Source organism: Ptychodera flava, chromosome 3, assembly GCF_041260155.1.
Source record: "Ptychodera flava strain L36383 chromosome 3, AS_Pfla_20210202, whole genome shotgun sequence".
NCBI lineage: Eukaryota > Metazoa > Hemichordata > Enteropneusta > Ptychoderidae > Ptychodera > Ptychodera flava.
The window spans coordinates 43,774,125-43,789,055 of NC_091930.1; the positions used below are offsets into that span (position 1 = coordinate 43,774,125).

General features: G+C 35.5%; 1 protein-coding gene across 1 annotated transcript; it reads left to right on the forward strand.

Annotated features, from left to right (window-relative positions):
- The first annotated feature begins 1,888 nt into the window (after positions 1-1,888).
- On the forward strand, positions 1,889-12,140 carry LOC139130105 (uncharacterized). Its single transcript, XM_070695825.1, has 12 exons — positions 1,889-2,087; positions 3,846-4,116; positions 4,403-4,464; positions 4,585-4,882; positions 5,860-5,927; positions 8,040-8,113; positions 8,575-8,656; positions 9,031-9,351; positions 9,848-9,956; positions 10,531-10,655; positions 10,956-11,184; positions 12,052-12,140. Exons 1-8 carry the CDS (start codon positions 1,988-1,990, stop codon positions 9,138-9,140), a joined length of 1,065 nt encoding a protein of 354 aa, XP_070551926.1. The 5' UTR covers positions 1,889-1,987; the 3' UTR covers positions 9,141-9,351; positions 9,848-9,956; positions 10,531-10,655; positions 10,956-11,184; positions 12,052-12,140.
- Positions 12,141-14,931: the final 2,791 nt, after the last annotated feature.

Sequence of the window (14,931 nt, forward strand, 5' to 3'; positions counted from 1 at the left end):
TCTCTTACACGTCCAAATTCACAGGGATGACATATTCAAAATTCGAAGCATAATAAAATGCTTTCACCATGTTTTGTTATTTTTTTCGGTGAAAAGATCATTTAAAATCTTTTGGTTTCGTGGGTTAGCTTTCTTTAGCAATATTTTACCCCATACACTGCGACAACAGTCACCCTTGCTATACCCTGTCCGAGACACTGGCCTACAGCTCACCTCAGTCACAGATATACCGATCAAACTAGTAAGCAAATTATTTATAGAGCACCAGAATCCAATATATGAAGTTATATTCTATTGTATTCTGCAGAAGACAACAAAGTTGTCAGAAAGTTCAACAGAACAAGGCAGTCTTGGTAAAGTAACTGTTCTCAAATTTATCCTAAGTTTGAAAACTGGCTCTGTCTCTCTGGAAACGGGACCATCGATCATATGACATGAATAGCAATTAGGAAAAAAAGGTCACCATCGTGACTACATCAGCAATTCATTAAATTTCCCATAGAGCGTAGCAGAACGTGAGAAAATCCTTTTATTGTGTGATTTCGCGACAAACAAGATCAAACTGACTTTCCTTAATAACAAGACTGAAATAATTGTAACACTAAGAAGACCAATCAATAGCAAAAAGACAATACAATTAAAGCTGACTGAGCTGGAAAAGAAATTAAAAATCGCCGTAAACACGTACATATCCTACATACAATTCTTGATTAAGAACGTCTCTTGAAATATACTTCGATAACAAAAGTTAACCGTGCCTTGAAAAGTATTCTTATTACCCACTTACGTCATGCTACACTGGGTTTGACTCCTTATCATTCTTTGACAGTTTGCTTATTTAAAAAATAGGAATGACGTTTCTCATTTATATAAACAGTGCAATCCTACACGACTTTCAAATTGGTAGAGAATGTACCCTATACAATGTTTTTAGTAACATTGTATTATATGCTGGTCGATTCATTTCTGTTCTCCAATTTATTCCATGTTCGCTCCTACACCTACACAGTTGATATGATTAATAGGTGACTTGAAAGTTGATTTTTACGTAGTCTCGCATGGTCTGCACCTCTTGCAGTAAGCCTACAATATATTTAGTTAATGATTTCACCCTTTTATTGTAATTTCACTTTCCACAATATCTAGTAATGGGAAGACACCCTTTCCTTGGAGTCAGTGGGATTGATTCAATCGACACGGACGGAAACGTATGCGCCTTGTAAGTTTACCACATTCGCTAGAGGGCGCACAGGTTCTTCTTTCATCGAGGTTCAATCATTTGATCATCACAGTTATTTCTTCACAACCATTACACATTTTAATAGGGAACATCAAACATTGCTATGTATGTGAATTCAGTTTTTGCTGTTCAATTCATTGGTCTCTTGGTAAAACTGAATAGAATTTGAAGTTTAACTTTCTGCCATGAAGTGAAATACCAAGTGGCAAAGTGACCGAGTGTCCGCAATAGAGTCACCAGTCACATTGACTGTGCTTCGGCGGAAAAGCGCATTCCTGTCAACAGACACACAGTATAAAAGTAGCACACATGCCCGTATGTGACACTCGGGGGGAGACTCCTGTGAACAATAGGTGTGGAATTCACGGTGACTCGCTAAACCTGATGCAGCTTGTGAAATTTTGTGATGATGCACTCATTAAAATGTTTCTCTTTGGGACGTATGATGTGCAAGTCAAACTTTTGATATATTTAACAGGAAGACTGTATGGCGCCTACATATACACTTTTGTCGTGCGCTTGGTAAATTGATGACCTTGCAAATTATTGATTATCATGCCTCATTTAGTTTGCATTTCTACTGTCAGACTTCATTAAGTAAGTACGTGGGTGTCATCGTCATATTCAATCGTCAGTTTGAGACGTCGTCATGTTAAGAAGCATACAAAGTATGTACATGTACGAATTTCAGTTGTGTACGCAGAGAAGTTAAAAAGTTGATTTCTACCAAATGTTTAAAGGCTCAGCATGAAGCAACGGCATCGAAATATTTTAAATATTTTTCATGAATTTCGCATCGGTCTTGTTATTGTGGTATTTGCTCTGGCCATTTTCCAACATGGATCAGGTAAGTTGATATTTGCAATTTTGGTTCACTGGTATGTCATGTCTGTAGATAAAGGGATCTGAATTGAAAATTTTTGTCTTTGGCTCTAATCTTGAACCTGTGAAAGAACACTCTGCATTATAGATGTTTAAAGTTCTCTCGTTTCCTTCGCTGAACTAAATCCGTATTTCAAAATGTTAGATTATGTCATACATGAATATTTTCGTCACAGCACAGCCTTTATGCACTTATGAATATAGCATAGCGAATAAAACAAAAAATCTACGTAACGTCCAGTTATGGAAGCTAAATTTCTTCTTTTCTCTAACATTTTTGCCATTGCATTAAACTGCAAGACTATACTATTTTGATAACTGGAAAAATAGGAAAACCCCACTCACACACCTAGTTATACAAGAACAAAACAAAGCATTACAAAACACAACAAAAACAAATAAGACTGAAACGTAAGAGATACAAGACATACAGAAGCTAGAAAAAACTATAACTTTTGATAAAGGACATTTAATGCCATGAGATGTTGAAAGAACACCGACATCTAATCAAGAAGATTTTTTTCTTAAACGCTTACTGCATCAGTACTCTGTGGAAGGTTACGTCCAATTTACCGATCGCGAGTTACGCTTGAAGCGAGCTTCCTTGTGTAAACTTTCACTTGAAGCATAAACCCATAGTTAAGTTAAAACAACTAAAGAATAGTACCAGTGGACACTGCTTTATCAAAGGCACGCAAAAGTGTTTAATTTGTTTACATAAAATGTAACATTCAGTATTTCATAGCAATTATGATAAGTAGTCCTGCAACAAGGTACACAGAATAACTGGCAAATTCACTTGATTTATAGCCCCCTCGAAATTGCCTGAAATGTTTGTAGAGAAAGATACATCCTTTCTGCAAATAGCAAGTGAATACCATCGCACTGAATCAAACTCAATATTATTCCATTCTTTCTCAAGCAGAGACATTAAAATGGCCTCTTTCAAGTTCTTCTATAACTGACGCATGACTTAAAATACGGACTAAGGTGCATTTCACATCGGTGCCACAACTCGCATATCGCCGGCACGTTGCACCTACAACATATACGATTAGCTCGGCTATTACGACACATTTAAAAGTCACCGACTCATTGATTAATTACAGAAAAACCAGCATGGGACAGCGCTGTCTAGACTGATACCCGATAAATCGATTATACTTTATCTCTAATGTAGCTGCTTTTACAGTTTCAATTGACAGTTAAAACCTCTTCTGAATCGGCTTTTTAATTCTCATCTGAAATTGGAAAAACAGTTACATTGTATATTAAATGTAATCAACCGTTGAATTGTCAGTCCTGACAGAGCGGCTGGTTTACTGTAATTAACAATTGAGTCGCGCGTTACTTTGAAATGTGTCCTGATATTCAAGCTAATCGTGTGTTTTGTATTTGCCATGTGTCCGTCTCATACGCTGGTCCCATACGCAGAGTTGTGACAGCGTTGTGAAGTGTTTTAAGTATTTACTCTTAGTCGGTCATAAGCACAAACTGAAAGCATTGATTCCTCAAAAATTATGAACATTGTTTATCAAATTGAGGACGACAGTTTCATTGAAGCAGTAAATATTATCGTAACACTTGAATACTTACTCACAGCAAAATTCGGACCGATGAGCTTAAGTGAATTCACTGATATGCAAGCGACTATTCAATGAGCTTTCATACGTTTCAAATTTAAAGTTTTACGTTCATTATAAATGGACTATTTGTTTTATAGCTTTGGCAAAATTTACATATTTTGGTACTGCAAATCAATATCAAGGACGGCTAATTTGTCAACGGTTTGGTTTACGACTGGTGAAAGACGACAGTCAAGAAAAACACGAAAACATTCTGCAGGCTATTGCAGAGGGAAGCAAGAAGCTCTGGATTGATGCCACAGTAACATCTGATATAAATGTAGTAAAGACAAGCGACGGCCTTGAACTTAGCTATAAACCATTTGTGAACACTGATATCCCAACAGCGAACCACTGCATAGCTATCAAGTAAGTCTACACATAATAATTTTGTATTTATCAAAAACATAGGTACCTTAAGTTCATCTTGCAAGGATGATTAAAACCTTAGGTTTACCATTTTCTCCAATATCGCTAATTTGCCAGATTATGGCATTTATGTTTAAATTCTTGCATGATTAATTGACGCATCAGACACCTACACCTCTAACTATCAAATCTAAGGCCTTGAAACCATACTGTATTACCTCAGAATCCGAACGTGTAAAACTAAAAAAGGGCAAATGATACATTTCGGACATATATGTCTTCGCAGGAAGCCAAACTTCAAAAGTGTGCCTTGTGACTCAAGGATGATTCCAATTTGTGAAAACGCAGGTGAGTTCATCATTAATATATGAGTTATATACCTGTGTCATGCCTGGCTTCACAGTTTTCAGATCCCTTTATTATTAAATCTTACTACTCTAGAAATGTCTTCTCGTACATCAATTCTAGGATCGGGAGAGCTCTTCATCATGGAAAGGTGGAACATTACTCAGGCAATCGAACTCTGTAAGCAGCGTGGGTTACGCTTGGTAAGGATTACCGATGAGGAGAAACATCTTGAAGTATTGAATTTTTCGCGGACACTAGAGTTGGGATACAACATTTGGATAGATGCCTACCTGAATGTCACCTCTGGAGATTTAAGAACACATGAGGGTACCATTCTGACATACATACCTGACTCCTTTGAAGAAAAAATCTACAACAAATCTTCGTGTGTAATAATAAACACGAAAGTCGATGAGAGGTATGCAATGTAAATATCAACTATTAATTAATAGATTATGTCTCAGACTTAAGCGTACTTTTCGGATAATGATACGTCCAGCATACATCAGATTCTTATACTCAAGATCGTTTCAAAGTGTATGGAAACAATAGGAAGACGCGTACAGAAAAATCTTGGTGCTAGGTTTATTCGCCTTAGTCAACTTTGTGGAGATTCTTTAACGTTACCCTACGTTTACCTTTGGAATTTGTTATTAGAAATGCATTCGCTGGTTTAGAGTTTGGACCAAATACTACGAATTATTGCTCGTTGTTCGAATTAACTATATGCAAATGTTCACTTGCTTTGCCAATGTTATAGCAATCTGGCTGTTTGAGTGTTTTGCCCCCGTATTTAAATTAATAACAACAAAAATATAATCGTTTAGCTGTATCGTGTTGTTTAAATATAAAGGCGGTGTTTGAAAGAGATCATTTCAAATCTCAGAGAGCTCCAATGAAGCTTTGTATTTTAGCGGCCAGGCAGGGGTCATTTATCAGACCGAAATTATTGGCCAGCCTGATATCCGAGTCCTTTAAACGTATATCATGACAAAGGTTTGCTACTAACTCTTCGTTGTAATGTACGCAAGCTCAGGCTTTTTCGACTGTGAGCTGTAAGTTCACTGATAATCGATTAATACCATTTTATGATACCTGCTATCTGATTGGCTTACCCTTGTCGCTTAAGTCAACTATTTTCACAATTACACTTCATTATAGAATTTAACGCAAGCTCAAGGATTTTGAATGAATCAACCATTGCCTTATAATGGTAACTCTTGCAACTGTTGCCAGGTAGATAGCTGTTGATTGTGAATATGTAATTGATGTATTTCTACAGATTTGAAAACATCTTTTTGTACTTTTCCGTTAATTATTTATGCTCATTTTCATGATGAAATAGGTTCTCCTACGTTTGAAACTTAATATTTACTGCTTTAATTAATTTGTCAGTGAAAATACATCGACGTGGATGACAGAAGATTGTGGAAGTGCAAAAAATGTGCTTTGTGAAGAATCAGGTGATGACAGTACATTTTGCATACATAAATATACTTAAAATATCTTATTGCACCTGAAAAATATTTTTCTTTAACATTAATCGTCATATATCATGATGTTAATAATGTTTTCTTCTATTCGGCTCTTCCATTCAAGTCAAGGTGATACGAATTTTAAATCCTGTATTTCAGGGAAAATTTGCAAAAGTTGCCGCCCTTAGTAAATTACTGGTCTTCAAACGTTTAAGAAAATGTGAAGGTCATAACAACCCCTTATTTATAGAAATATTTGCAAATCATGAATATGACGTTTTTCTTCAAGTGTTGCCGGCAAAGCCTGCTCACTGGTTGATATGTGAAAATACCTCTTCAGTCTCTTGATGTCTTTGGCCAGTGAGAAATCATTGAATTCATTTTAAGAAGTATTGTCCTGGCTTATTTTCTGCGTCTGTAATCCTCTGATACTTAATACATATATATGTGCATTATACTTTAACCCGAGGCTCTCTTTAAGGCCCTTTGTTTTTTAGTGTGCTTCTTGAAATTCACTTAACAACTTTGTGGGAGGGATAAGTAAATTTCCTTTAGAGAGAGTTTAATAAATACATTAAATTGATATTTAAAAACTCATTCCTAGTTGAAAATTGTATCTTATAGCAGAAAACGCCTGCGAAAAGGTAAAATCGAGGAGCATAAATTGTAAACAAAATAAAAGTAGAACAATAATTGTATGAAATGAAATATAACTTAATAATTTAAGGGTTGTGATCGTAGTTTACTCTGAATAGCTGTCCAGTGAGGCAGCTTGTACCTGTACAAAGGACGGAAACGAAGCGGCCCTGCTCCCCGATGATGAAACAACTTTGTTGGGTCTGCAATGACTGCTATGCTACCCAGAAAGAAGGCAGTTGGTAATAATTCATTCATCGTTTTTTTTTTCTCTTTGGAAAAGAAGTTACGGTTAGGTCAATGGCTAGACGCAAAGATTACGATGTTCCATGTGTGTGCGAGCAAGTTTATGTTCAAGAATATATCAAAGTCACCATTATGATGTTGCACAAACGTATTTGATAATTGCCCGCAAATTGCCCACAGCAAGTATAACTGGATTGACTTGCTCTTTCTTGGTATACTAACTTTCAGGAGTCCAAGACAATGTCTGAATATAAGATAATGTATTACTCATATGAGGCGATAGCATGTTTGTATGACGTGTGCCTACTAGTAGGCTATTCTGCAGTTTTGCTGGTTTCTTTGAAGGAAATGCGAGTGAACAAAAACAGAAACAAAATCCGTTTTTGTATTTCTTTGAGCGACCATTTACCTTTGGATATGGTTAAGCAAATGTGCAATTTCAAATGTAGGGAATTGCAAAGCGTTAGCTCGCTGACTAAGTGGGCGAGAATGATACATGGTCTAATAAAATCTGTTCACTTGATTTTTCTTTTACCCTACAACTAACAGAAGTCATGATGAATCACCTACAATTGTCAGTTCTGTGACCCTTTTCAAAATTCTTATAATTGAGAAAAACATTGCAATAGGCTCACTGATAAAGATATCACGAAGAACGAACTATGTTCGAGGCGCTCTTTGGAAGCAGTATAGACTGATCCTGTCCTGATGCTGTCTGCTGCCTTTTTTGTTAATCCAGAACGTTGAAGAATTCTATATTGCAAAGATTACTAACATTAGTTCAGGTAGATTGCGTATTTTCCTCATAGAAAATCACATAACTCATTTATTTTGTTTAGTACATGTCTTGCAAATATTACAGTAACTGACACTACATAAAAACCCTATAATACTTACTGTATTAACATGGATTATTGCCTGTATTTTAGCTGAAGAATGCATATACAGATGAATACAGTCAATAATCCATTTTTTGTATTCAGCTAGCCTGTATTCATGTGGTTTCATGTGAATTCACCTGTATTATACTATAACAGGCAACTCATTCATGTGAATTTATCTGAATTATTGGGTTTTCATGCAGTGTGATTTTTTACAATTACAAATTTTCAAGGACAGAAAACTAGCCGGTTTATCAAGTATTTAATGCAATATGACAATTCGCTGCGTTCCGATGTCATTAATCATGTTATCGTTTGTATTTTGCATAATCTATAGATGATGAAACCCTCAACGTGACGACAGAACCGCCCACTGTCATTAACACGACTGAATCTACGGAGGTTTTACAGGTAACAAGATTACACGTAAATTCCACATATTCTAATTATATTAATCCATGGTTGTGGATCTTCAAGACATTGAATACATTAAAGTCAAGTTGTATTAATAATTGTTCCTGACATTTCAGAACTACAATAAGATTTCAATAAATGTTATTATCGTATTCGAAATTACATTAACAAACATTTTGAGATAACACATTTTTGTCTTCGCGTCTGCCTTCAAAAATTGGAGAAGTGGCTTGAAAACTTTAAACCAAAAAGCAATCCGACGGAGTTTTCTACATTTCAATATTGGTATTTCCTTCTGTCCTCAAATAGTGGTCTTCGCAAATGATGTGCGAGTATGTCAGACGCTGTCATAATTTAAACACCGCAACTTGTATTACTTGTTTAGTAGTCATCAAAGCGATCTTAGCCATAAAACATTGATCATTTTACTCACCTGTCTTCGTTAATTACCTGTGCAGAGAATTGACGATATTGATCTCAACATTTCGCAACTCTTGGGAGGAAATTTCACACTGAACATGAGTATCGTGTTAGCGCAAGGTTAGTTTGTTGATTCTTTTTTTTTAATTATTTTATTTTGCGAAAGACAGGGTGACAGATAATAGTTCAAGATCAATGACGAATCAATCAATGAAGAATGACTACTCATTTTGTTAAGAAATTTCCGTAATGCTTGAAGGAAAATTGTTTATTTGATGCGCGCTATCCGTTTAAAAACATCAGAAGACTTTCTAAGATGAACGGACTGTCAATCTATTTGAAACCCGTGGAAAATATTTCCTTCTGGGTATATTACAATTAGGAAACCATATGATATAAAAGTAGATATGTGTCGTTCTGTACCTTACAATTAGCTCACTCATTGTAAAAAATAGGTTTAATCGTGAATCATTTCATGTTGTTGTTTTTTACAGAAATTCTTAATGATATACAAGATGTTTTAGATGACATTCCGGTAAATGACATCGACAATATCCATCCAGAAATGCAGAAACAATTCACAAAATATCCGGACAATGGTTGACGATATAGCTAACTTCATTATTAACAAGATGACCAGAGGTGGCGCAGCTGTTGTTCTCAAGACTCCTTCACTTGTTCTGAATTTGGAAAAGAACACAGTGCAGGATCTGAGTCATGGTACTTTGATGGTAGGCCCTCATAGTGGATTTGGAATTCCTTCGGCGGAGCATATTTTTCCTCAACTTAACCGAAACATGACAATAAACAGAGTGGTATGTTTAACATTATGTATGTATTAAAGTACATGTCACTGTCGGATTACAACGTGCAACATACGATCATGCAATTTTTCTTTGTGAACATTTTGGATACCAAAAGACAATTTACAAACGTTCCTTCCCCAGTAGTTTCAGATTATAGTTAAGCTATGGGTTTGACAATGTCTTGGCAAAGGACTCAGAAAGCAACATGTGGATAAAAAGATAAACTTAACTTCAAAGCTCGGACTTGATTCGCTAATGATACATTCATACTGATGGTGAGGGACATGTTGGAATGACTTCAAATGACTTGGAATGGAATGTGACTGAGGGATATTTGCCTAAGTCTCTTTTGTTAGTTCAGAGCAGACAATGTCTTTGCCATGTTAAGAATGCCTCTTGGCCTTCATAACAGAAGCATGTACCTATATATCGGAACACTGTGACATCTAACATTTAACCCCTATGAACACTTGGTCGAATAGATATTATTTTCTTCTTGCTTCAGATATTCCGCCTTGGAAACGAATTTCATCAGTTTTCAAATATGTCTGACCAATTTACGACTGACATCTTGAGCTTGTCGTTTAAGAATGAATCCAGTCAGGAAATCAAAGGTAGGGTAATGATTGTAGTAAAAGTAATTGTGTTTCTCAATCAAAATATCTAACTTTTGTGGAACTTATATACATTCGGTTTTTTTTGCAACTTATATGTTCCTTGTGGTGCATATTTAGTGTTGGCAGACAATCATCTCACTATAAGAGACACGGAATATATATTTCAATATCTAGTTTGAAATACTGATATTGAAGTGTCACTGGTTAATCGAATGGAAGTGGCTATCGAAATAGATTGGATGATATTATATAGTAGCTAAAATATTCCCTTGGTCACATCGCAAATACTGCCGTTGAGTCTCTCAACCATACCATTAAATGAGAATTAGCCTAACTATTTAATCTCAGCATGTGCCATGTTGTTATTATTTATTTATAAAAGTTCCAGACTGAAATTTCTGTTGACAAAGGTTGCTATAATCTATCTACTCACAACATATCTAGCGTTCTCTATATTACTCACAGCATGTGCATTGTCATAATTATTTATTAAAACATTCCATAATCGGATTTCCTGTGACAAAGATACCTTATCTCCTTTTGAAACTATCTCAACTGTTGTCGATTTCAGTGCAAAATACCACTCAAGACATTTTGGTATGGCTTGGTAACCGTCAAACACCACTGAATGAAACAATTCTTGTGGGGCAATACGTTGAAACCGACTCAGCAACCCGTTACCTGTTTGGGATCACGGTGAGTCTGCTATGTACATCTATTACCAACTCTAAACTCGTTTGCATATGTGGTGTTGATCAGCTGTTTATTATGCGTTTGTACGAGCACCAGATAAATGGGTAATTATATGAACTGAATCTTCTGTACGGCCATATTACTAATACTTTCCTTCACTGTCATTTCAGACAGAAACACTACCATTAAATTGAACGTTGGGAATTATTTTGATGTCAATGCGCCTTTTATTGTATGTATCTGCAATTGTGTAAAGTCTGCCCTAGAATAATCTACCCGAATATTGTATGTTGATATTCCCAGGCCCTCAAGCCTTTACACGCCATTAAAATAGTCCTGGCAACGTCCTCGCCGATCTTCGAGAACACTACAGTGAATATGTCAACAGAATTACCTGGAAACCTTACTGATGTTAATGATTTTCAATTTTCGAGCATAGTCTTCTTCAATGGTAGGAATGCTACTATCTTTCTGCCGGAAGAAGAGATTACAAAAGCCGGAAATTACTATGTGACCTTTGACCTTGTCTACAGTACGTTTTTATGTTCTTGTTGGCATGTTTTTTTCATCTTTCACATACGACGTTGGATATAGTGATTTTAAGAAATATGTACGAAACATAAACTTATCGCCGGGTCTAACCTTGTATACGTCTGACAATTTGATGTTTTAAAATGTTACATTCCGGATTACTGCATTCTTGGTCACTGCCTTGTCTTTCTTGGTGTTGCACATCAACGTAAGTGTGTACATTCGGTACAAATGGAATGTACTCGTCATGTGCTTCGATTTTTATGCAACATGGTTAGCAGCAAATTAAAAAAAATTATAATTTCGTCCGAAAAATGTTCTCCATGTCTGTCCTTAAGTATTTTGATATCATTTAAGCATAGACAGTAGAGAAACTTACTCAACTGTCAATGATTTAAACTTCTTTTCTTCAAAATTTTCTGATTTAAGTAAGGATGCGCTTCGAAAGTGAAAGATTTAAACTTTTTCTCAAACTTTCCTCAACAAAACTTTCAATTTTTCTGTCACTAGATCTAAAATAAAACTTAGAGGTCACCATGTAAATTTTCACAATAGAGAAACAAATTACCCAAGATTTACTGATAGATGAAATTCAAACTGTCCGCCCTACCTGAGTTAGCTCTATAAAAAAATACAAATTTAAATATTCGAAAAACTAAGACGTTGAAAATTTTTTCAGTCCAAGACCTTTAAAATGAGCCCTCACAAGTGGTAGATCAATAAAGATTTCGACATTTATGCGTCCAAATAACATTTAATTCATTGTTGTTATTTGCTCTATCCACAATAATAGAGGTATGCAACAACTGCATATAAAATATCACAAACCTTCGTAAGCAAATATATCCGTTTTTGTGCTCACTTTCAGGTCAAGAAGCTGAGTTCAGAGTGTCAACCACCCAGCACAGATGTAGTTATTCTGTTGATAAAGCCTACACCTGGCAAAATGGTGGATGCAAGGTACGGATTCATATCCCGTTTTAGAAAGCTGTGCATTGATATGGCATTAGCTTTTCGACCAGCGCCTTTACACGCTGCCGATTTAGCTGCAATTATAGTATTTGTCTGTAAATTGTCATCAGAATCGTCAGTTTAAACTTCTAGATAGGTCAAAATAAGCAAACATATTATTTTTTCAGGTCAAACTGTAAGTCTGTATGTCCAAAGTCACGCAATAAATGTATGCCTATAGTGGACATTTCTCTGACAAGGGTCAAGATGTCAGTCTACTTAAACGGAGATAAAGCACTATTATTGCTGTTATTATCCCAACCAAAGACCACAAATATGGACCAAATTCATCGAGACTTACCTCGTGCACATTTTCTTAAGAGCATTGCTTTAGAACATCTAGAGAACATTGACGATAATGATTTCGACATATTAAGGCACCTCCAAGATTTTTGCGAGCGACCGCATTAACAAAGAGATGGATTTCATAAATTGTGCATGTCAAGGCTTCTATCGTATGGTCAATAAGGCTACATTATGGGTTATTATGACCAGACATTTCCTTGTTAGAAACAACTACTCAGGCATGCTGAACGTGTGTTGCTCGAACATCGCAGAAGGATACAGTTCCGATGCTACCCCTAAACATATTAAAGTGCCTTTTTCTTCGTGATGAAATTGACTTTCAGTTTTTAATGTACTCCAGGAACAATGTAAAGGGCTAACTTATATTATGAATTTTTTACACATGTGTATTAAAATTGTGTGTATGACACACACAGAGCTGCATACATGCCTCATTTTAGCATCATTACATATTGCACTGTATTCACACAAAATATCACGATTTCATTATTCTTGTGAAAATACCACTCTTTACAAGTTTAGATGTTGATGTTGATCTTAAAGTGTGGTATTTTGCAGCTTGATGTTTCTTGATTTCTGAAACGTTGATGCGTTATGTTCCACTCGTCTTTCAGGTATCTCCCATGTCCGACGTTAATTCCACGTTGTGTATGTGCAATCACCTCACCACGTTTACCGCACCGTAATGTAGATTTCGGTTCAAATTCGAAACTCTATGGGAAATAGGCGTGTTCACACTGCTCGACCACCTGCATATCAATGTTCGTCAACTTGTGAGACTGATTGCGTACTAATCGAAAGACGTTCCTAAATGTAAAGAGCTACTATCAACTGTCTTTCAAAGCCAACTCAGATATCCTAATAATGAAAACAACACATTTATTAAATGGCATCGAGGGACAAACAATTATACAAATATCTGATGTAAGGTTCATTCTATGTGATATGGGTATTGAGAATGCATATGGTTTAATAATGACAAGTCACAGATCATGTTTTATGCTATCTTGTTTTAAATTTTCAACGTCAGTGTTTAGCATAAACCGAATAACCGTCTTAAATGCCTTTTGTATAGAACTAACATTGTTAGCTTACTGATATTCATAAGGAATGATATTTATCGATTGAAAATATCCTGTATTATCGCATACTATATTGTAAATGTACAGCACTGTATTGTCATAAGTTATTATAGATTGGTGGTTGTAACATATCATTTGCAGTTGTCAAACAATACGAACCTATGAGTAACCAAAATCACAAAGTTTTGCAAGTTTCACAGAGGAATATGTCTGTTATTGTAAAATAGAAGATGTTATTATATTAGCTCTAATTAAATCACTAAAGGTTGCTTTTGAACAATACTGTGGCTTATCCTATAAGACCGAAACAGACTGAACAAAGCCGACAAATTGGATTAGGGTTTTGGTTCCTTTCATATACATATATGTGACTATATGCATGTGTCTGTCACTGTCCGTGAATGAATGCATTTTCTTTCCATTTAAAATTCTCAAAACTCACAATCACAATTGATGAAAATTTGTATCTATTTTGTTACGTGAGATCAAGTGACGGTACCTTGCATTGTGTACGAATAAATGCATAATTGATGATTTCGGTTCATATGCGATATCAACAGAATTAGTTTCATGCGACGTTTTCAGTGTTATTTTACGTTTCAGGTATTAATTCTAGAGTAATTACCATTACCTTCCGCTTAAAGCCATTTTATACAATTGTTTATTAAAACAATTACTTAGACGTATGGGAACGAATTTCGATTAATGTTAGAATAAGGATGATGTCACTTTTTCACTCACGTGACCTCGTCGTGGCATGAACCAATATACCCTTAAGTGATTATTTTTCTCAGATATTTATCAACATATTCAATTGGCATGTGGGCTGTGTACATTTACATAAACCAATATATAGTAAATACACTCTTGTCTGATTGTAAACACAAATGCCTGATTTTCTTTTCTATAATTGCGCACATTGACCTTGGGTTCATATCGGGATTGTCAAATACGATTACATCATTTAGTGCCAGTTAGATTGAGTGTGCCTGTTGAAATTCCTCCACATACTGTGCTGTTGCAATACGTGTAGTTGCCTTAGTTTAAGCAACAAGAATCGATGATGGTAAACTTACAAGCCATGACTTTCAATATCAGGAAAATAACACTCGCACAACGCATACGAATTTTAAAGACTGTGCCTGTTCCATTAATTAAGTGTGTCAAATTACACTGGTGGAAATAGCATAAACCCGTATTTTTTAGTTAAAAAAACTCTGTAGATAGTCGATATCATGAAGCCGACTTGTTTAAATGCAGTTAAATTGCTCACCAGGGCAATACTAATATTTAAGTCATTAACCTTCTAAATGGTATTGCCAGTGACTAATAATATGTTGACCTATTGG

Bases quoted from the DNA above. Each gene is read 5' to 3' on its own strand.
- LOC139130105 (XM_070695825.1), top strand. From the start codon at position 1,988: ATGAAGCAACGGCATCGAAATATTTTAAATATTTTTCATGAATTTCGC. The intron at 4,117-4,402 runs GTAAGTCTACAC...ATGTCTTCGCAG, and splicing joins AACCACTGCATAGCTATCAA to GAAGCCAAACTTCAAAAGTG. The intron at 4,465-4,584 runs GTGAGTTCATCA...CATCAATTCTAG, and splicing joins TCCAATTTGTGAAAACGCAG to GATCGGGAGAGCTCTTCATC.